General features: G+C 39.2%; 1 protein-coding gene across 3 annotated transcripts in view; it reads left to right on the top strand.

The window, feature by feature from the left end:
* Positions 1 to 19813, top strand: part of KNDC1 (kinase non-catalytic C-lobe domain containing 1) — a 137463-nt gene extending 117650 nt beyond the window's left edge. For 2 of the 3 annotated variants that reach the window (XM_019484195.2, XM_019484196.2), the window contains 13 exons: positions 2923 to 3016; positions 3122 to 3219; positions 3513 to 3724; positions 4882 to 4995; positions 5407 to 5554; positions 5734 to 5913; positions 7324 to 7539; positions 8586 to 8668; positions 9441 to 9591; positions 15053 to 15175; positions 15292 to 15351; positions 16724 to 16881; positions 17101 to 19813. In XM_019484195.2, coding sequence (XP_019339740.1) covers positions 2923 to 3016; positions 3122 to 3219; positions 3513 to 3724; positions 4882 to 4995; positions 5407 to 5554; positions 5734 to 5913; positions 7324 to 7539; positions 8586 to 8668; positions 9441 to 9591; positions 15053 to 15175; positions 15292 to 15351; positions 16724 to 16881; positions 17101 to 17332 — 1869 coding nt within the window. In that variant the 3' untranslated portion in view covers positions 17333 to 19813. Of the gene's footprint in view, positions 1 to 2922; positions 3017 to 3121; positions 3220 to 3512; positions 3725 to 4881; positions 4996 to 5406; positions 5555 to 5733; positions 5914 to 7323; positions 7540 to 8585; positions 8669 to 9440; positions 9592 to 15052; positions 15176 to 15291; positions 15352 to 16723; positions 16882 to 17100 lie in introns of those variants that run through there. The other variant, XR_002089353.2, reaches the window with a different exon arrangement.
* The last annotated feature ends 3882 nt before the right edge of the window (positions 19814 to 23695 follow it).

Here is a 23695-nt window from a genome sequence, read left to right as displayed (position 1 = left end):
TCGCTAATCATTAGCATAGGACCCAAGTGCCAAAGTTACTAGTTTGAAAAGTCACAACACATTCCATGCACTAACATCCTTATTTCATAATGAAGGTCTCTGTGCACATCCTTTTGTAATTCTTTTTGGCTTGCTTTAGTTTTATATATCAGATTTCAATTACTCTTTTTTTTCTCTAGCCTATTGTTTCTGTTGCTCCCAGTTTGATTCTTAAAGTACAACTTCACATTTTAACTTATTTTAAATAATAAAAGGCGCAATATGCTTAATGTTCTCATGCTTCCTTCTGATTCAGTGACTTGTTTAGCACAATAAGTACAGCAGTGCTTTGGGAAATACACTTGAAGTATACTTGTAACTGATATTAAGATTTTTTTTTTTTTTAACTAAAGTGCAGAATATAATGTTTAGTAATGCCTGTGCTTTTCTTTAAACAGCAAAATGAAGGCTAACACAATTCCTAATTCTTGTACTTTTTAAAAAATGTATTCAAATACTAGACAAAGACCCAAATATGTTTATACTGGAAGAAAAATGAATATATATTTATCCTTGTATAAGCATGAATTAAAATAAAATGAAGTATTTTTATTCCTTTACAAAACAATTTGGAATGTATAACTCTTGTTTAGTATTGCTTATCTCATTAAAACATGTTTTCTAGTATTTCATTATTTTTTTGGTAGTTTGAAAGATTTCAGATAGCCTTGTAGCTGTTTCCTGACAATACAAGTAAAATTTCAATAGTTTAAGTCCTTCATGTTAAACTAAAATTCTCTTCCTGCAGCACATATTGCTGTATTAGGAGAGATCAGCCACTTAATAGTGCTGTACTGAGGCATGTATTGACTTCAAAACCATTTGTTTTGATTCGGAATGATATGATGTACTTAAATTCAAACACATGGTCCTAGAAGAGCAGATTTAGTGCTATCATATCTTATGGCAGCACTGTCCAGCTTTTAAACAGCTAGGGGCCACATGCTCTGTGGGCTGCACCAGTGGAAACCACACACTACACAGGCCACACCAGCATCCCATTAGGCAGAAGCAAGAATTAGAAGTGATAGGGGTAATAGACGCTGAGTGGGAACTTGGGGAGTCGCAAATTAACCTCCCTTGGACAGCATGCAGTCCACTGGCTCCCAGTTGGACAGCTGTGTCTTAGGGCATGCCCATGCCCTCCCTAAACATTGCTGTGAAGCATGCCCCACCTACTTTCCTCCATGCAGCACACACTAAATCACAGAAACAAGGCAGCATAACCACTTTAGAGCAGCTGTGAACCTGCCAGTAAGTGTCCCTGAGAACAACACTACCCAATCAGAGGTGCTCTTAGCTGTCCACACAGCCTAATTTTGGGGATTTAGTGCATGCTGAGGGAAAAAGAGCACATGGGGCATACATCTTGTACAGTCCTGGGTATGGCACTAAGGCAATATAGATCAGTCCTAAATATCATTTAATCAGAAATCTTCAAAATAATAGCCTTAAGAAGTCTCAGACTTCAGTGAAGAAAACGTAATATGTAATTAGGTGTGTTTGATAGATTCCAGGAGATATGATTAATGTCTTCTGTTTAATCAGTATTGATTTCCAGTGTCTTGCTTGTTGCCAAAATATGAACCTGATCCAAAGCCCATTGATTCCAAGCGAAAAAGATATTTATTGCCCATAATGAGTTTTGGATTCAGATCTATGTTGTGGTGAAGTCGAGAAGCCTTTTTATTTACTTTAATGGGGAACTGATTGAGGATTACTTTTACAGTTTACATTCAACACAAATGCACTTGTCCTGCATGTGCATCTCATAATGGGTGGCCAAAGATGTCTTATGCAATTCTCAAGGCATGGAAAGTCACCTTTGTGCTTGCCTTCGTCCTAACTCAGCGGGGCATTTGGGGTAACTGATTTTAGGCTCACAGTTGCTATTGGTTATGACAGCTCATAATGGCCTTAGGTAAGGAAGGTGGAGCTCATGAAGGGTTGAGCCATGCTCCCTTCAAATTAGAGACCCCACTCCAGGAAGCATCCTCACATGACAAAATGATCTGGCTGTAAGCTCTGGCTCATGTTCCTCATTGTGAAGGTACTATCAGATTTGCATAAATTGTTTGGGGGGCGGGGAAGGGAATAAGGTGTCCCTCCAATGTTTTCTTCAGTTATGCTGAAAATAGGCACTTCAGGCTCATGGAAATGCAGATCAAAAATACATTTTTCGTTTTATTCCAGGTGCCATTTATGCTTGTTTGATTTACATTCACTGACTTCCTTTAACCAGTAGGTGTTAAACTGAGGTATAAATTATGTGTGGTTTTTGTGCACAAGGAGGAATGCATTGTTATAATTTTCTTTGGAAAAAATGTTGATACATGTTGTTATAAATGTTTCAAATTGCAGACTATTGTAGCATACTGTATGACCATATGTGATATGGACTGGTTTAAATGAACTACAAACTGAATTTCAGTTTCAGATCAAAAGCCTTTAGACGCTTGAGTGGTACTAAGTCAAGACGGTTGCCTTAAATTTAACTGGTACACATTACTTATTGATAGATGGAACCATAACATTTTTTTTAAAAAAGGTCTTGAACAAAATGCAGACTTATATAAACAGACTCAATTTTTAATGACCTCAGTAAGCTTTGGTCCTCCTCATCCCAACCTTGATGTTATCCAACTGATTTTAAGTAATATTCAATGTATGCTTCTTATTTTATTGCATTTCTTTTACATAGAAGTACAGTGAAACTAAATGTCATGTCCTCTTTGAACCAACCTATTTTTCTTGATTCATTTCCATTTCTTACCTGTTGGTTGTTTTGCACAAAAAAACTTTTTAATATAACACAGTTGCTTATCAAAATTGTCCAGTAGTGCAGGTTACCATTCAGATCAGAATGTTCTACTATTTTTATAGGAACTTGAACAGCTACTAATGATTGAGACCAAAAATTATAGGAAGACTATACAATTCTACCAGAAGCTTTTGCAGAAAGAGAGAAGAAACAAAGGTAAGATTATGTCTAGCATGCCTGTAAATGGATCAGATGGCTCTACACAGTTTTGTGAGATGATCAAAATTGTGTTTATGTGCCAAATTTATTTTATGTCTTTAGATTCAGAAATTAAAACAAAATTGCTCAAACTGAAGGGAGAACTACAGGAAATGAAATCAAAGGTTCAGTTTCTTGAAACAGTGAAGAAATACCTACAGGTAAGTCAGATTTGATTTCACGTTATTTTGCTTTGATTGTTACAAAAGCGATTATAATAGTATGACTGGATATCCAAATCAGTGTATGAAATTTAACAGTTTTTGCAACTGCCAGAACTTCATGTAGAATTTACAGGAATAATAGAAATTAAAGTAATCTTCAATGAGTATTGTTAAAAATAAATGACATTAAACATGATTGTGCTTTTATTTTGAATTGAATTTATTTTCTTATGGTTTTTGTCATTTTCTGTAGTTTCATTTGTATTGTTTTGACTTGTCTTCATGTGCAGATTATGTGTGCAGAGCAATGGGGAATGGAATCATGTGACCTTACTACAGTAATTAATATCAGGAGAACTGAAATGATGGATGTGACCCCTTTGAATGAGGAGTCCTTGCTTATTTTCTACAATATGCAGAAAAACCAATATAATAATCAAAACCAATCAAGAATTCTACAAGCTGGGACACCTCTTGGGTTAATGGCATATCTATACTCCAGGTAGAGTGCAGTCTACAAGTCCCTAATATGCCAGAAAGAAAATATAGTGCAGACTTTCTACAATAAGTTGACTTGCATTATGTACCCTTTTACCTGTTAGAATTTTATTATTGCTATGTATCCCTTGTTGCAGTCCTCCATATACAGATTGCAAATGACAGTTCAATTAGAAATAGGCCATGCAATTTGGAATTGGACAAGCCTGAAGAGGCATGCTAAATTAAAATTACTACTTCAAAAAAACCCACCCTGTATTTTATATCTAGCATGCAGTTTACTTGCCTAGCTCTGTCTGATCATTTCCAAAGGGTAACAGCTTTCTATTTGTAACAGCATACTGGTGTAATCACATACTATGTGATCTGCATTTTTTAAGAGTCTCTGTTGCTGGAGGAGGTTTGAATAGAGAACTAGATAGGGGTTTTTTTGGGGGGGGGGGAGGGGAAGGAGGATTTAAAGAGGAGGAACCTAAACCCTGGGTCTAGCTGAAATATGTTCACTACAGGTTTGTGATTGGGATAAAGTAGCATTTAAACCTTGTTTGAGGACAAGGTTCTAAGTTATTCCAGCATCAACAACCCTGAAGCGCTGTGGAAACTCAGTAATCTCTACTTTGTGCTCCAAGTTGGGAGGGTTGAGAAAAATTGCTCTAGATCTGTCGCACAAGGATTTCCCCAGCATTAAAGACATCCCCAAGTGCTGTATAAGTCAGCTTTCTAGCTCCTTTGCACGGTCAGAGGGAGGAGCTAAAGTTCTGGGGTTTTTTTACTTCTGGAAAACTAAATATGATGAAGACATTTCCCCTAAAAGATTCTTACAATACCAGGAAACAAAACTTGACTTTCACATTTTGTTAGAAGCTTTTGCCAAACAATGACAGCTTAGCCAGTGAATTTTGTCCTTGCTTGGTGGGTACAAGGTCTCCAGTGCCAGATGGATTTGACTAGGTGGGATGCATAGATAGATATGTTTCCTTTCTACCTCTCCAAAGCATCCATATATTAGTTTTTGTTACAAATTGGAACAAAAGAAACTTTTCAATTTCAGAATTTCTTGCTGATCTTGGGAATTTCACATTCCAGTTGTAAATTTTGTTGCTATGCTCTACTATAAGAAATACTATATTCTTGCTTAAGTTTCTTTCTTGTACTCCATAGAAATGCAATTTTAGAAGGTTATGTACAGCAATTCCTCTACACATTTCGTTATTTCTGCACACAAGAAGAATTTTTGCAGTTTCTTCTTGATAGAATCAGCAGCACTTTATCCAGGTACAGTAACTTTACATGAACTAAACTATCAGTGCCCTATAGCATTTTTCCTCCAATGTTAGCTTAACTATCTTGAAAAAGAAGCACCTAATTAAGTTTAATTAAGTGGCTTTTTTATAACTATGAATGGAACACACTGAAATAGAGTAAGTGCTGTACTTGACAGTAGACTGTCTTTATGCTCTACTCTGAACTATTGAGTTCTAGGAGCATTTTACTTCAATGAGTAGTCCACATTGGGCCATCTGTATAAATGAAAGTTAGTCACCTTGGAGCTCTAGAACAATAGGGAGAGGTAAAGATGTTTTCTACATAACAGTCAGCACCAAATAAAATCTGTGCTTCTCTTGTAACATTGGTTGGAGCAAAATGGAAAGTTCATTGCAGTGACTGTCCTTCTCTTATTTCCAGTGCATACCTGGATCCGTCCTCTCCACTTACCAAAATATACAACCGCAGTTGCTACATCCTGCGGGCATGGATTGCAGACTGTTACAGGATAGACTTTGCAACAAATACTAATCTTCTGTGTAAATTAAAAGATTTTATTACTTCCAAGGTAATTCATTATTTTGATAAAATGGTTAAATAAAATTCATGCCTAAAAGATACGTTTATGTATGTGACTGTGATAGATCAGACTTCATTTTTCTTACAAAAATTGATGATGAATATAGATATTCTGTACTTCCTGTATATTCTATATATTTTCCTATTAAAAACCTGTTTTCCCCTTAGATTACCCCATTAAATAGCTATGGTGAATGCTTGTTGTCTTTGCTTGAAGATGCGACTGGCAAGAAACATGGAAACGCTTTCAGCTGCTACAACATGGACAAATGTAAAGGGGAGGAAGATGATGATAGAAAATCTTTACATTCGTTGTGCAAAAAGCTCTCGGAAGATGTCTCCAGGAAGGCATGTGGTTTCTTTAACCTGTGTTCTAGCCATCTCTCTTTTGTACAATTTTCTTGCAAAAATAAAGGAATATCTAATTTATCACTTTAAATCCCAATTCAGCTAAAAAAATTATATGTGGTTTGCTCCATCATAGAATAATACTTGTGTTTGCAAGTACTAACCTATGGCATAGTTAATTAGTTTACTTTGTCCTATAGCACTGCACATGTAGACACTGAGACTTTACTGCAGACCTAATTAGCCAGCTCCACAGTAAATGTCTCATGTAGACATGCCCAGTGACTGAAATGTAAGTAATTAAATGCTTTGCAGAATTTGTGAATTTAAAAAGATACTTAAATGCTCAGTAGCTATTGAGCTTGTTTTTAGCTTTCAATGGGCCTTTATATGGCAAAGCAGTAGTGATTTTCCATAAGTGTGCAAAAATGTGTGTGGGAGGGGTAGGAATTTGTTTTACTCCTGGTTCTTTTGTATGTTGTCTCATAACTGTTAGAGAAAAACAAATGGCAAGAATGCATATGTGAAAGAGAAGTAAGCGTAGGTTTTAGGATGAAGGCAAGGTTGCAAAAATTTGGGAAGGAGAAAGTTGATTTTTGGCAGTGTCATGGAAGGAGAGTTGAGAGGTGAAGATGGGGAGACAATTTGAAAGTAGGGGAGATACACTAGGTATGAATATTCAAAATTGTAAGTGGGTCTGTTTCAATGAAGGCTGTTGGTGATGCTTACCCTGACACCATCCTGATTTCGTTCATTTTGACGTGATAGTAAAAACATAATCCAGGAACTATCAGTATAGGAAATAAATAATGGTAATGCATTAGTGAAAACGAATCAAGTGGCCTTTCCTCTTCCCTTCTGTGTATATTCTGAACAAAGAAGCAAGCCCTAGTAAGAACATTCCTTATGTTGAAATAGGGAGGATACAAAATTTCTAGAGGAAATGTAGATACTGTATCTTCTTTAGAGTGAAAAAAACCTCAGTTTTTATCTTATAAACCACTTGGAGACAGAGAGTCATCTAATCTACACAAACACTGTTCTTTAACAGTGTAACGCCAGTTACAAAAGCTTATGGGTGTGTGCAGAACATATTTTGTTCTATTGCGAAGAGACATATTGTATTTTCTCATGTTTAATAGGCTCACCACTGTAAAAGTATGACATTGCTTTTAAATTGTCACTTAAATTTGACAGAATTTTGGTTAACTCTTATTATAGTTATTTTCTTGGAATGGTATTTTTTGTTTGTTTTGTTATGCACCGTTAGTGCCTAAAATTAAGTTTTAAATTCAGACCACCTATTTTGAAGGGGGGACAGGAGGGCAGGTGGAAATGGGAACCATGCCCTCTATACCAGAAAATATAGCTATATAGACTTTGGCTGATACAAAGGACTTTCTCTTACAGAGCTTTAACTGGAAACTCTCCAAAGGAAATGGGCCTGCTGTACGTCATCAGAGAGAGAGACCATACACTATATCATCTGCCTTACCAAAGCCATGCTATAACAGTTTTACAGAAGAATTCTCAAGTACCTATGCAAAAGCTTATGACAGAGGACTGTATCTCTTAGCAGAATATAGTGCACAACAGCTTTGCTGTCAACTGACATTGTTGCAACAGGTAAAAAAGGCTGAATTCTACTGAGTGAAAACAAATTAATATTAATCCTTAATGGGGAATTGCCTTCTCACACCTGACCCTCATATGTAGCTTACTGTGTGTACAGTGGTTCACAATATCCATAGATTAAAATTACCCATTTTTCTCCCCCATTCACTTATCATTCCAAGTCTAGAGTCACTGATATCTGACCCTAATTTAGATCCACTTGTAGGTGATAGTTCCACTTGAAAATGTTGAGGAAGGAGGAAGAGAGAACAGAGGGGAAAAAGAAAAAATACTTAAAAAAAACTCTAGAAGAAACTGCAAGAGCAACTGTATTTACTTGATTCTAAGATGAGGGATTTTTGGACTAAGAGGGTAAACTGGGTGAGGGGCAGGTAGCTGCTGTGACTCAGGCTTTAATTCCTACCCAGGGTTGGAGCCATAGCTGCAGCTGCTCCCTGTCATCCCCATCCTGCCTGCCATCTCTGCATGCTGCCATGTTGCCCCTGAATCCACTTTCTTCCATCTCCTTCCCGCCTCCCCCCGCCCACCCTCCGGCAACCCCACGCAGTCTCTGCTCCATGCCAGCATTCTCAGTGCACAGTGGGGCTGGGGCTGGGGCTATGCTTAGTGCTTTATGCTAGAATGGAGGTGGAGCCTGCTGGCTCAGAGCAAGAGTAAGGGGATTCGGGGCAGAGGCTGGAGGGAGCAGAGGCTTGGGAGGAGTGGGGGAAGTAAAGGCTGGGGGAGGGGCAGGGGGGCAGAAGTGGAGGGGGAAGACGGGGCCCAAGGTTGTAACTGGGGGCAGGCAAGATGCAGGCACAAGTAGGAGGTGAACTGCTTTACCTCTCCATACAACCTGCCTCTCAGCAGCAGTGGGATGGATGAAGTAAAGATGTCTCTCCAGTAAGTAGTTTCTTTATGTGGAAAATTAGAACAAATTTTCCAAGTATAGAATCTAATTATTGGGAGGGTCATCTTAAATTCAGGGTCATCTTAGATTTGAGTAAATGCAGTAATAATCACTATGGTTGTTTATTTTAAATGTTTTGTCCGTTTAGGAAATGTTCCACAAATGTCATCCTGTGCACTTTCTGAATTCAAGAGCACTTGGTGTAAAAGACAAATGTGTCTCTGTACAGAAGTAAGTTTCTTTTCCTATTCCTCCTCTACACTGACCAGTTTTGGGGTTTAGATTAACTTTATAGAAATAGAAAAATTAAGACGCTTTGGTACTTTTATTACTTCCCACCATGAATTTTCTGTCTACGTTGAACTCCATCCTTAAGATGACTTGTAAAATGAGGACCAAAAAATCTACTTTGGGTTACATTTTCAAGGTGACAGTTTTGAAACCCAGAGTAGGACAAGACAATATTTTACCTGAAACCATTTTTTTTTTTTTAACTGTGAAGTTTTTCAAGTAACCTCCTTCATAATTTATTTTCCTGTGGATATAAAATATTTTAGTAGTTGCCTATTTTGTGATGGACAAAAATTATAAATATCTGAAAGCATATAGTAATTGTATTGAAATTCTTAAAGGAAAGTGATTTATAATTTTTCTGTTACTTGCCCAGCTCCAATAGCCATCATTTTTGCCCATTTTCTAAAAGTTATCATTTTTGCCCATTCATAGTGTCTTCATGGAGATGAACAGTAGCACTGTAAAAGTAGTCTTTTGTATGTAAATATGTATATAGTATGTTTGGTCTCATACTTGAAGTCTATATAAAGAAAACAAAAATAGCTTCCCAACATACACATGGTTGTTAAAATGCTTTAATCAAGACTGTAGCTAACCCTTTTGTTAATACTAATATTTTAATTGGTTAATGTGCACACACACATTTCTTTTCTTTCCTTAAAAGCTTTGTACACAATGTCTATGTTTCCCTTGTACTTTTTCTTCACAGAGTTGTTTCCACTGAGTCAGTTTCACATAACATTTATAATCTCTTTCTGGCAAATTGCATTCAAGACAAGTACCTCTTACAGCTTCTAAGAAATTCGGACAATATCAGCACCTGGGTTGCTGCTGAAATTGTAACCTGTCATACTTCCAAGGTTTGTTATCTCCCTCATCAAATTAGGAAGTAGTCAGGCATTTGTTGTTGTTTACTTTTTTCTCTATGTAACAATACTAGATTTTACCTTAAATGATTTTGAAATGTGCCTGTGAGCTGGTAAAGTTGTTTGTACTGATCTTGATCTAATCTGCTGATAGGGTTGAACATTTAACAGAATATAAGAGGTCTATTTCCATGAAAAATGTGTCTGATTTCTTCTACTGATGGGGGTTTATATGTTGGTTGGTTGGTTGGTTGGTTGGTTGGTTGGTTGGTTGGTTGGTTGGTTGGTTTCACCAGTGAAGGACTTCCTGACTAGTATCTTGAAAGGCAGGTTGGAGGAGTTTCATGCAGATGAAACTATATATGTGGTTACCATAAATTGAAACATGTTTCTGTTGGTTAGAGATCTCCTTGGAGATTTACACTCCATGGGTGACAATCATTTAAGGCATTATTTTTCACTAATAACCAATTCCCTAGCTGTAGTATGTGGAAGGTATTCCAGAAAATACCATTCACTACATTCTTACAAGTTTTCTGTGCTATCAGTTGACTGTTATGGAAAATGACCACCAGTGAAAAGTCTGCCCTTCTCAATCAATTATCTCTGAATGTTGAGTTAGGAAGTTATACATGCCTATTAATATGTATATCTTCATAAAATAGCAATACAGGTGAGTAATTACCAGGGAGCCTGGTATTCTGTTTTAAAATCACAAACTCTCTGATTTAAAAAAACCCCTAAAATTCTCTGATTTAAAAAAAAAACCCCAAACCATGTTTTTCCATTATTAAAATGAGCTCCCCTCCCCCCCCCCCGCCCCTCTCTCTAACAAAATCAGGGTTTTTCCGTGGCAAATAGAAAACTCAGATCCCTGGTAATTACCTTATTTTATTTTCTATGTTGAAGCAGAATATTTTTATATAGAAAACTCTACTATAACAACTTTGTCATGGAGTTTTGATATAAAACTTAAACTTAAGAGGAGAGTGATTTTGGTCTGTCACCAAACCTCCAAACTGGAAGTTTCTTAAGACTCTTGCTGTTGGATTGTTCCTATTTGTCTGTAGCGCTTCTTAGGGATCTATAAAACCTAAAATGTATACGTATACATACATTAATTGGCAAACAAAAAAAAAAAGTAGTGGGTGATTTTTACTGCCACCTTTGCTTATCTAAACAGTAGTATTGTATTGTAATGATTAATTTCTATTGAGCTCTTTACTTGCTCCCAGCCGTACCTCCATTTACTTCTTTAGAATGGACACACAGGGCACATCCAAATGAATGCACATGTGCCTCCTGCAGCATCTCAAACCCCTTTGAGATGCTGTCAGAGGCACGTGCAAGAACAAGAAAATGTTCCCCGTGCTGCAAATTTGCAGCATGGGGGCAAAATTAGACTCCTGGATATCCAGGGGTCAAAAAATACCCCTGGTGAAAAAAGCGGGGCAGGACACGGTCCTGGACAGTGTCCCAAGCCAACCCGGGAGTCGGTCCTTCAAGAGAGATACTCTGGTTTCTGTCCAGAGTGTCTCTATGGTGCTCCTGCTGCCCCAGTACACGGGGCATGAACCCTTACTGTGCTGGGGCAAGCAGAAGCGCAGCAAGGATTGGGACCCAGGAGCTGTCACAGGTAAGTAGGAATGGGGGGGGTATATGGGTATGGGTGGCCATGGGGATTAGTGGGGGCAATATTGGGGGCATGGGGAGTGGTGGGGGGAGATGTATGGTCTGTGGGTGGGTCTGTGGAGGGGTTCAAGGAGGGGCCACCGCATGCCTGCTCCCCGCAGTGCCAGCAGCATCATTGCTGTGTCCCAGCTGCAGCCACAGCTGACAGCAGCACAGTGCTACAAGACTGGGCTTTATACATGCTGAACAGAGCTGGGCCGGGTCTCGCAGTGCCATGTAGCAACCGGCTTTGTACATGCTGAACAGAGCTGCTAGTGCACTGGGTGTGTGGGGTGTGGGTGGGTTGGGTGTGCACGTGTGGGAGCTTCCCCCGCCTGCTCTTTTCCATGTAGCTGAGCCCAGCCCCTCTGCCTGCAGGGAGAGGGGAAGGGTGAGATCAGCACTGCCTGCCTGGCTCACAGCACTGTGAAGGGCAAGGAGTCAGCTGCTGCAGCCAGCAGGAAGAGAGGAGGGGACAGTGAGCAGAACTGGCATCAACTCTCTGAGTCTGTGTCTGCTGCTGATTCCTTTTACTTGTCTATAACTGCTTGCCTGGCAGGGCTTCGAGTAGCGAGCTCCTTCACTCCTCCCCTCCCCCTTCCATCCACACACGCTCCCCTGCCTAGCTCGAGCAGCAAAAGAGTGAGTAGCAGGCAGACCTCTGTTCTCCCCAGTGCTGCAGCTCCAGCAGGGAGGGAGGTGGAGCTGCAGCCAGGCAGGCAGCTGTAGACAGGAGAGGGAATCAGCAGCAGACATGGACTCAGAGAGCTGGTGATGCTAGCTCCACTCCCTGTCCCCCCTCCCCTCTCTTCTTGCTGTCGGTGGTAGCTGATTCCCTGCCCTTCATAGTGCTGCAAGCCAGGCAGGCAGCACTGATTTCACCCTTCTCCTCACCCTTGCGTTGCTGCCTGAGCCTCATGGAAAATGCACCCAGCACAACCCAGCCTGGGCTGTGCAGCTAACAAGAGCCATGCCTCCCGATCCAGTCCAAAGCCATGCTAGTAAGCCACACTAGGCCAGGTCCCACCACGCACCTCCTCCCCCCGCACACTGCAGGTCTGGCAGCGCTGCTGTCGGAGGCAGGATCCAACCGGCATGCAGGGACAGCATGTTGCTCCAAGTCAGCTCCTTCCACCATGCAAGCGGTGCGGCCTGGTGGCATGAGCAACCCCAATGCCGGCAGGACCCAGCTTGGAGCAACACACTGTCCCCATGAGTGGTGCTGGCCTTGAGGTGATAGCACAAGCAGCCCCTAGGCTGCAGAAGGGTGCGTGGTGCCATGGCAAGCCAGGTCAGCCCAGTAACAAGCGGCACAAGTGGTGCTGGCTCTGAGCAGCTTGGGGCTGCACTGCACCAATGCGGGGGGTGGCAGCAGCAAGCCCTGAGTGCCCCACTCCCACTACTGCTGCAGGGGGTGAATTGTGGGCCCTGCATGGGAGGTGGGGAGGGCTGTGGCCTTGCAGGGTGACTGAGACCCTGTGGGGGGGCTTGGACCCTGCAGGGATGAGCTGGAACCCGGGGGGGGCGGCCCATGTGTGGCGGGGGAGCTGCACCCTGTGTGGGACAGGGGACCCACCCTTCCTGAGCAGCCCCCCACACCCACAGTCCCCTTCAATCCCCCCACACCTATCCACACACCGACCCACATCCCCCTGTGGCAGAATACTATCTCAGTCTCTCCCCAAACTCTGCTATCTAACAATTTGGTTACCATGGTCACTGTAGAGGGCAGATACCTCTGGCCTCATTGGCTTCAGGTAACCCTGGGTTGTATCCTGAGCTGGATACATTTGAGGGAGGAGGGAAACCTGCTTCCTCTGCCTACATGACTGGCCCCACATACCTGGGTGGGGGCTTATACTCCCTATTGTTCTAAGCAATGTCATCATGACTAGGTGGGGGCTAGAGACCCTGCCAGTCTACCTGGCAACCAGTGATGCATTTCAAATTGGTTGGCCAGCAGCCAACAGTTGCCGGCCTTTATTGGATCAGGTAAATGAGGTCATAAGGTCTATATAAGTTAAGAACCGCCCAGGAGGTGGGGCAGTAGCCATGATGAAAACTCTGAGAAGCTGTACCATCGGAAACTCTCTCTCTCTCTCGAAACTCATGATCAATGAACTGTTTGCCTCTGGAGGAAATCTCCACCTGCCTCTGGAGGATACTTGTGAGTAAGCTACTTGAGATCTAACTAGATATATAGCTTGCAGTAACACAGATGCATAATCAAAGGCTACCATGCCACTGTTTGCTCTAAGAGATTTCTCTGATATTGCTCTACCCTGTACCCTATTCCAAACCTACTCCTTGTAACCAATAAAGTTCTCCTTTGTACCTAGCATGTGAGACTTATTGGGAGAAGATCTAGATTATGCCTTGGGGTCCCCTTGGTTCCTAAGGGAGACCACTATTTGTGCTTCAGACTGAGGGAAGCACCCCAAGTTCTTACAGTGGGTCAAGTACCCTCAAGGACTACTAGGTCGGTGTTTCCCAGAGGGCACAGGTCCAAGATCAGTCCAGACTCTGGGTGGTGGTGGTGTTACCTTCTGGCTTGCGGGTGTGTTCCAAGAAGCAGATTGGCCGGACTTGAGGTGCCCCCAGGTAGGCACTCGGAGCCTGGAAGGTGGTCAGGCGCAGTGAGGTGGGTGGCTCAACACTGGATCACCCCCTACTGGCCCACCACATCCCCCACATCCCTCCATACCCACCCACACACCCAACCACATCTCCCCACACCCCTTCCCACCCCCCTCATGCAAACTCCACTTCCCCCATCACACACCCGTTGTGTGAGAAGACAACCAAAAACACACATCAACACAGATATTTAGATTATATTTTATTATGATGATAAAGACAGTGGTAGGCTTCCAGATTGCTTTAACGTTGTAAATATATCAATAAAACATTGCCTGACTGATCAATTTCTGCCTCCCACCCCTTCTATCTGTATCTATATCAGGATTGGTATAGGTATGTATAGGTATCTATATAGGTAGGTATATGTATCTATCTATATAAATAGATAGGTGCGTGTGTATGTAGAGTGGTCTTTTGTTCTAATTGTGGAAGAACATGAATTTGGGGTTATTTTTAAAAAGTGGATTTGGGATGCTGCTGCAGCATTCCAGCTGGTACAAGGGGCAGGTGTCCCCAGATACCATTTGGCTGGGCCCCAGAAGCTTATGTCTGTCCATTCACTTACCATAGGCTAAGGCTCTCCCCGCTAACTAGTATCCCCTTTTCACAGGGGCTACCCCAGAAGCTCCTGAGGGCAAGTAGCCAGGGCAGGTTTTTATACTGCTGCATACTTTTTATACACAGGTGCTGGCCCCAGGCTCTAGCTCCCCCTGGCTGCAGATCTGGGAGGAGCTAGACAGGGTTATTTTGCCCCAAGTGATGCAACTTGCACCACACCAAAGTGCATGTCCAGGCACGTGTGCTGAGGCAAAAATCCCTAGCTCAAATTTGTGCTGCTTCTATTTGAGCTGCTGTAAGCGCATGTGCTTGTATGTGTGGACATGCTCACAAGTATTTTGAAATCAAAAGGTTTGCAATAGAATTACACTCAGGCCTTAGGTTGAGGGGCCAGATCTGCAAAGATATTTCAGCGCCTAACTCCATTGATTTCAGTGGGATTTATGCACCTCTGTGTCTTCATGAATCTAAGCCTATTTCCTTAAATAGTGCCCAACTTAACTTTATTCCTTCAATTTGCATAATATGATAGCTCCCAAATTTACTGTGGCTCCACACAGTGATAGTTTTTATCTTTGTTTTCCAGTTGCAGATGAATTTACTCTCAAAATTTCTCCTTATAGCAAAATCTTGCTATGAACAAAGAAATTTTGCTACTGCAATGCAAATCTTAGTAGGCTTGGAAAATCTAATGGTTCGACAGTTACCAGTAAGTGACAACTTTTGGACTTCTTTTTTAGCCTCGACCATTTTATTTAAACAAAATTGTGTTTCATTACAGATTTCAGTCTAAAAAGATACCGATTTCATTTTATATTTTTTAAGGCTTGGAAAATTTTACCTTCAAAAATATCTGAAATAATGGAAGAACTCAAGGCTGTTGAGGTAAGTATAAGTCTCTCAAGAAATACTTGTGAAATTTCCTGGACTTCGGAGGAAGGTACAGAGGTCTGCCTGTGTAGGTCTGCATGAGACTGAAGCTGAAATATGGTTATACTTGATATGAAAAAATGTTTTGTGTTTATATTCCGAGAGAGCAAATCTTCTGTGCAAGAAAGCTGCCATTTTAGCTGACACTTCAAAACACAGCTTGAAATATAAGAACGTTTATTGACTGGCAAGACCAAATTAAAACAAATTTTAAATTTTAGCTTTATACTATGCAAGATTTCAAAACATAGCCTTGAAACCAAGGCAGTAAAATGCAAAGATTTGGGTACTATGTTCAACATTTACAGGCATCTTTTATCCTAAAACAGGATATTCAGTCTAACTAGCAAATGAATCAGCACTTTACATCCATTGTTAGTACGACTGCGTATTTTTGAGAGAGTTGGAGGTGATTATTAGCCATCACTTGCAACAGTTTCATACCCAGGAAACAGTTGCATACCCAGCAAATCTGGGAAAACCCAGTGTTAGGGGGTTTGTCCCAGCAGACCTCGATGACCGTCCCTGAAAAATGTGAGCTCGTCCCTGAAAAATGTGAGCTATGTTGTTGTAACTAGCTAGCTAGTTAGACTTGTCACATAAGACTTCACCCACTACCTCTTGAAATTGAATGTCACAAGTGAACTTTAACCTTCACCTTGTTGTTTGTCCTTCGTGGGCAAAAATGACCACATCCAGTGCGGGGAGGGGAGAAAACAAGTGGGAAAGAAACAGGGAAGGAGAAAAAGGAAAAAAAGGAAACGGGAAGAGAACAAAGGGGGGGGAGGCTACGTCATGTGAGTACATAGGTGACATAAGTCTGATCTTTGCTTTGAACAGTCTGCTTCAGCCTTCACCTTAGTATTTCATAAAAATATATTTTTAATAACTGAAAGCAAAACAAAGGCAAAAGTTTTCAGAGTGAATTAGGAGATTTAGACATGCCATTAATTCCAGCTGAAATTGAGACAATATTCTCTGATCAACTAATCAAATCTCTGACATCTCTGATAGTATTTTTTATCATGTAATATGAACTTTCACATATCCATTTATTTGACTTTAAGGTATATTCCATTCAAAATACCAACATTTTGGGTGTAAATATAAAAACATTTATTAAAAATTCCATTAGGAAAATGTTGTAAATTACGTAATTTTGTTCCTTACTACACCTTACTTGAGCTGCCACTAGTTTGACCAAATGTCACTCCTCCTTTTAATTTTCTTTGCTATTTATGAAAAGCTACAGTAAAGCGACACAGATATCTTGCTAAATATCTAAACAGAATGCCCTTATAATAACACTCAGTATAAATGATCCCAGGTGTTCTTAAAAAGTGACAGCTTGTGTCTGATGGAAGGAGAGAGATTCAAAACACTCCCAACAATTCCATCAGCTCGTGTTCTGGCGATGCATGTCCAGCAGCTTGAAACTGGAGGATTCATTATGGCAAATGGATCTCAGAAGTGGACTAAACTTAGGTAATTATTTTAATTATATTCATAATTCCTACCTTTTAAAAAATATGGCCTAGAGTTAGTAAGATTGCACTTTTGGCAGTTAAGATTATTTCAGTCACTTTGACATCAGTGAGAGAGAAATCCTATAGAGAAGTTGCCTCGTATCTTTGAATTTCTTTTCAAGATTTTATTATCAGCAGTAAAACAATCTAATGGTTTTCTCTCTATTGTTCTTTCAAGAAATATTGCAAAAGTTGTGAGCCAGGTTCATGCATTTCAAGAAAATCCCTATACATTTACATCGGATCTCAAACTCCAGGCTTACCTCAGAAAAAGAATAGATCATTTCAGTGATGCAGACATTTCTACACTAGCAGCTGACAACTGTGCCAACTTTCATCAGATACCAGCTGACAAACATTCTCGAAAAATTCAGGACACATTGCGCAGAATGAAGGCAACATTTCAGTAGTTGTTTACATTTTATGGGCTTGTTTAACTCCAGACTACAAAACTGTGGATCAAATGGACTTCAACTGCTGGACCAATTCCCAATCAAATACTCAAGAGAAATTAGGTTTAGTTTCAAAATATTAGCTTGATCTGAAATAGATATATATTTTTATGAGAGAACGATAAAATGCAAGATAATTAGATTATCCTGTATCTAGGTGGAGCCAGATCTAAGCAGCGTGGGGAAATAAGGTGACTATTTTATCCATGTATTTAGCAAGAAAACAATAGTCCACAGAAAAGAAGTATTGTGTAAATAAGCTAACATTGCAATTTTCAATACTGTCTTAGGCTTGGAGAATTCAGTCTACTTCATAAATCACTGAATATATTTTTATATAAGCACTGAACATTTGTATCCAGTCAAAGTAAGTGTAATCTTTAGGGACACAGATCCTGTGCCATCCTTACATATTTGTTGGGTTTTGCTTTTATTTTGGTTTTAATTTACAAATATAAAAGCTACTCTTGAACAGAGTCATGAGGCATCCCCTCATTCAGATGGAATAGATAAGGAGGCAAACACTACACCACATGTGTGTTTCGCTTTTTAATGTTCTTGAGCCAACTTTCCCCGCACAAAACTGAAATCTGAATCAATACTTTACCACTGTGTTGCCCTGTTCCTGTCTTCATGGCCTTACGAAAAGCATAATTTTGAAGGCTAGCTTGCTTGCGTTGTCTCTAGCTGGTACAAGTATCATCCTGTACAATCTGTCTGTTTGAATGAGTGTAATAATGGCTTCTGCTTTGAGGTTACTTTTCTAGTTTGTAATGTTCAACAGCATTGTAATACAAAATAATATTATATCAATTTTGAAGTTGTATCCTGCCAAAATTTGGTGTTACAATATTTGTAGAGGAAACTGCGCTTACAAAACAACATGACTAGCTATGAACTGTGGTGCTATAGCTAGAAAAATATATCAAGCTACTATCAGTTTATGCAAGGCTTCTAAGATGTTAACCTTACTGACTAGTTACAGATAGAGTTTTGCTTTCAGAGAGGATGATTTTAGCATTAAGAAAATGGCTAAAAAATCATTAATTTCTCAGTACTTAAATTGGTAGGGTTAGGACTGTATTTGAGAAGGGAAAAAAAGCCAGTTGAAAATTTAAGGTATGATTTGATTGCCTGGAAATGTAATGGGAGCTTAATAAAGAGCTTAATAAATCAGAACATACACACTTGTAATATTTTGCAAATTGTCCTATTAATTTCTAGTTCAACTTAAGACTGTTGTTGAATTTGTATTCGCTGAAAAAATGCATGTGCACATGTTAAATTGTGGTTTGTGTCCAGTATTTAAAAGGAAAACTGCCCCCTTGTTTTCATAAGTAATGGCAATATGTGATAAGTTTTTCTGTTCCTCTCTAACTCAGTAAAATACAAGGTACCTTAGTTCCTTCCATTAAGTACCTCAATTACTTCTTCACACTATAATGTATTGACATAAAGCCAACTTGTTTTAATAAGTACGGAACTCAGTTCTCTGTGAAGAGGGAGTTTTTTGCATAAATCTTTTCCTTTGAGAGGAATTTGGGTGTAGTTTTGCTTATGGTCATTTTGCTACTAATTGATGCCATAATTTTTAGTATCCCGAATTAATTGCAACTAAAGAAGAAAAATCAGTTGCTGTTTTAATGTTATCCAACTAAAATCTGCAATGTATAAAAGATTAGTTTGAAGTATAAAGAAAGGTAATAATGTCAGATATACTACTGTTGTCAGGCAGGTCTTAAAAGTATCTGATGTATATTTACTTATTTTATTATCTTAAGTTCTTAATCTATTTTCTCAATCCTGAAGCTGCATCCTCCTTTGAACACGTCTTGCCAGAGCAAAACAAATAGGCCTTAAAGTAACATAAGTTGCACCAGTGTGAAAGACTCCACAAAAAATTGGGGTCTTCACATAATTTAACCCATGTATTTTTTGCAGCCACCAGGCAATCAAATTACTGAAAAATCTTCTCATATTTAGTTAGCAGTTCAGTTATATTTTTGAAAGATGAAATGATCTTTGCATCTTTGTTAGTCAATATTTCAGTTGAAACCTTTTATCTATATTTAAATTAACTACTGCTCTCCTGATTAAATATTCCGCATGTCCCGTGATAATGATTGATGCTATTCATGCATCTAAAATTATTTTCATGTATTGTTTCTGTGCATTAGACTTTTTGTATTGCTTGTAATTGTATAGAATGACTTGCAGTACTTTTATAAGTTGGAAAGGTATGTTCTTGCCAAACATATTTATCTTTAAGATTTTGTATTTAAATACAATGCCAAAATCAAAAATAAAATTTGTTGTTGATAATGGTAGATGATCGCTCTTTGGAAGGAAACAGGTCTGCTTTTGTCCTGGAGCATTACTGCATGTGCACTTCCAGTATGTTATGTGGCACATATTTCTAAATAAAGCTGTGTCCAGCCAGCCGTGTTGTTCTGTTGTATTGTTTATTTGTGACATAGAAGTACATAAGTGACTTGTAAGACTCATTGGGCAGAAATGTGCTCTGTTGTTTGGATGCAGTCCCACTGAAGTGTAAACTCTTATTTGAATGGGTGTTTTTTCTGGTTGAAGTCTGAAAGTGGAATTTGATAGTGACCTGATTAACAAATAAGCTCTGAAATCTTTACTTGGGCAACAGTCCCATTGTATCCATTGAGAATGTTGCCCCAGATAAAGCCAGGCAACTCTTACATCTTTATCCCAATGCTGAATCAGATCAGGACCTTTTTTTTTTTTTCAAAACCTTCTACCAACCAGAAATTCCTTCCATTTTTCAAAACAGAGACATGTGGTGTTTCTGAAATAAAATATTCTGTTTGGATGCTGCTGACTGCAATTGACATTCTTTATAGGTTAGCCCTTACTACTGACTGCAGTTCTTGGGGCTCTTGGACTTCCCAAGAGTCCAAGAGCCAATTATTATTGAACAATAAGAGGATAACTAATAGGTACACATAGTGAAAGTAGTGAAAATAGGGTATGTCCACATGGGTATCTGTGTGGTAACTGGTGATTGGTTTTCTCATGTGATCATTAGAATCCAGTCCGTTTCTATAATTATTCAATACAGGTTATAAAGGATGCAAGCTATAAAGGACTCAGGTGTTCTGTTGTACCTTGGATAGGCACACAAACCCCCATGCACTTCCCCTCCACCAGCTGCCTGATCAGCTGTCTCTCAGTGACTAAAGCTCTCTAGTTATACTCACTGTGTTAGTAGGTAATTCATATAGCAAACTAGCAATAAAGCGAAACCTTGTGGAGTTCAACCTGGGATACCCAGGGTTGTATGTATAACAACATACAAATTTCTACAGCTTGTGGGGGGAAAACAATGCTGAACATGCATTTGAAATCATTGCAAGCATCAATTGATTATAAGGTGGAGTTTGCCCTCTACTTGCAAAATAATAGTAATGATTTGTACAAAATCATTAGAGTCCTGTACATGCTTTTGTTTTAACGCATTTTCACTTTTACAAGAAAGGATTAATTTATAAGCCAAGTTCTTGTAAATGATAAAGAAAAACACGTCAAATAATGATTTAATAAAAACACTTCAAATAATGATCATCCTTTTAAAAAGAATCTCAGGGCTTTGGGAAATTATCTTTGCCTTATTAAGCACTAATATTTACATTTCAAGTTGCTTCCCTCCCCAGTCACTACAAAAAAGGGGAAATTAAGCATGATGGTGGTTAAAAAAAATGTGTCAAAATCTACCTTTTTCCTCATCATTCAAAGGAAGTAAAATATCACCCACAAGAATTGTATCCTGCCTCTGTAATGCAAAGCCACCCTGGAAATATTAATGAGTGAACTTTTTGATATTGAAAGTTCCATTTATTTTTGTTTTAACTTCACAAGTTTAGGTTTACCCACTCATGTTTATTGAGATTTACATGGTTCAAGCTTATCAGTTTACTATTGGGAATTCCTGAATCAGAAAATTTGAAAGATTTTTCTTTATGCATGACTACCTTTATTCTGACAACCTCCCCCCTGATAGCAGTGCAGTCATGATAGGCTAGGAACCTTGTCATCTGTCACCTGCAGGAGGTTTCATGAAGTAGGTACTTGAGCTTTGGAGAAAAGCTATACATCTCCCAGCTGCTGTTCTCTGACCAGTGTAGAGCACAATCCAGACCTGCTCTGCTGGCTAAGAATTTAGCTCACCTGTACATGCTACACAGTAAATGAGATGCCCAAAAAAGATGGGTGGTGCTGTATTTTGTCTGCACAGCTAATCTAGTCTTATGTCTCTCACTACATTGGTCCAGCACTAAGTAAATAAAATAATGGTGAGCGCTTAGTGACTTATTGTTGTAGAACAGGAAATTGAACCCCTATCTCCTAAATGTTTCCAATGTACCTTTAGAAAATCCTGAATTACCCATTCAATTTCTAATGTTGGTTCTTCACCAGTATGATATCAGCATTGTGTTAGCCAACAAAGCTCTTTGCAGTTGAACTCTAACAAAATAAAATTTAGTATGAAATTCAGGACCTAGAAGGCACTGTGCAGTATGAGGTGCCATTTTTCAATGAGGCATAAATTGGAGTCTTGACCTGGGACAAGAATACTGTGAGCCTGGCAGCAGAACCCAGAATGGTAATCTTTGTAAAGAAAATCTTTTTCATTGTCATCTGACCACTACCCCATACTGCTCATGCACATGAGCACTAAGAACATTGCTAAGCTCAGTTTTCAGCTGATCAGAAGTGATTACAAGCATCTAGAAATGAGAATGAAGTAGTTAGGGTATGGGTCTTGTCAATACTTCCCCTTGAGAATACAGGCCCAGGAAGAGAAGACATGATGCAGAGGTGGATGCCTGGTTGTAAAGAATATGTCAGCAGAATGATTCCATATTGCTTGCCCACAAGATGGTGTTCCATAAAGAATGACTGCTGGGCAAAGATGAGGTTCATCTAATGGAAGAAGAGCATCCTAAGAAATGGAAGAAAGCCAGCCTCGTGTCAGAGGGTTAGAAAAATACCAGTCATAAAATTCTACAAGTAGGAAAATTAAAAAAACAAAACAAAATAAAGTAAATAAAGGCAACTTGGTCATGCAGGGGCAGAGGGGTGAGCAGAAAATTGCAATAGCATAAAAGGAGAGAGAATATTGGGGAAGCAACTTCCCAAACCCTTTGGATGTCTAATAAGCTATGGAGAATGTGGGGAATAAACAGGCGGAACTAACATCTTAACATGGAAATAAAACAGACCTAGTCGAATCACAGTCTTAGAATAAATTACAGGCTGAGATATCGGCAGAAGAGAATAGATTATTAGGGAGAATAGACTGAGGAAGAAGGGAGCAAGCATTTCATTGTATATCAAGAGCAAAAGTTCAAAAAGAGGTGAGAGGTAGAACTATTTAAAGTCTCACTGAAAATAAGATGAGAAGAAGATTATGGTGGTTTGGTAGCGATCTATTATAGACCACCACATTGGGAGGAGGAAATAGATTAAACAGTTTCTGGACAGTTAATGGAAGCATCCAAAGATCAGAAGAAAAGTAGGGAAAATGTATTTTAACCATCCTGTATCCCTTGGGAAAGCAATGTGATATAATGCAGAGTATCTAGTAGTTTTGCAATATGTTAGAGACAACTTTTTTTGTCAAAAAGTGAAGGAAGTATGTAGGGTGAAAATAGTATTTTAGGTGTGATTCAACAGGGAAAAATGGTTGAGAATCTGAAAGTCAAACGTAATTTGTATGAATGTTATAAAATAACAGACTTCCTGATTCCAAGGAAAACAGGAGTGAAAGTAATAGAATAACAACAGTGGGCTTCAAAAAGCAGGCTTCAATAAACTCAGAATTGATACATAAGATCCTATGAGGAGGATTAGGAAAGTTCAGGAAAACTATGATTTTTTTTTTTTTTTAAACAAAAACTGTTAAAGGCGTAACATTAGATTGTCCTGATGGGAAAGAAAATGAGGACGTATAGTAAGAGACAAATATCTCTGCATCAAATTCTTCAATGACCTGAAAATCAAAAAGGAATAATACAAAAAGTGTTAAAAAAAATCTGTACTGAATCTAAATGAATAGCACAGTATGTAGGAACAAAAATCAGATGAGTTAAGATGCAAAAGGACTTACAAATAGCAAGGGGAATAAAAAGCAATAAGAGGAGATTCTAGGAATACTTTCTGTTTTAGCTTTCACTTCTATTGTATTGTCCATTACTTAACAGAAAAGGTGAGAAAATAACAGGTGATTGAGAAAACCAGAATATTTTATACCTTTTTTGCTTCTCTTTTTATATAATTAGTTAATAGGGACCG

This window comes from Alligator mississippiensis, chromosome 6 (genome assembly GCF_030867095.1).
Source record: "Alligator mississippiensis isolate rAllMis1 chromosome 6, rAllMis1, whole genome shotgun sequence".
Lineage (NCBI taxonomy): Eukaryota > Metazoa > Chordata > Crocodylia > Alligatoridae > Alligator > Alligator mississippiensis.
The sequence above is the reverse complement of the archived record's forward strand: the minus strand, read 5'-3'. Positions and strand labels throughout refer to the sequence as shown.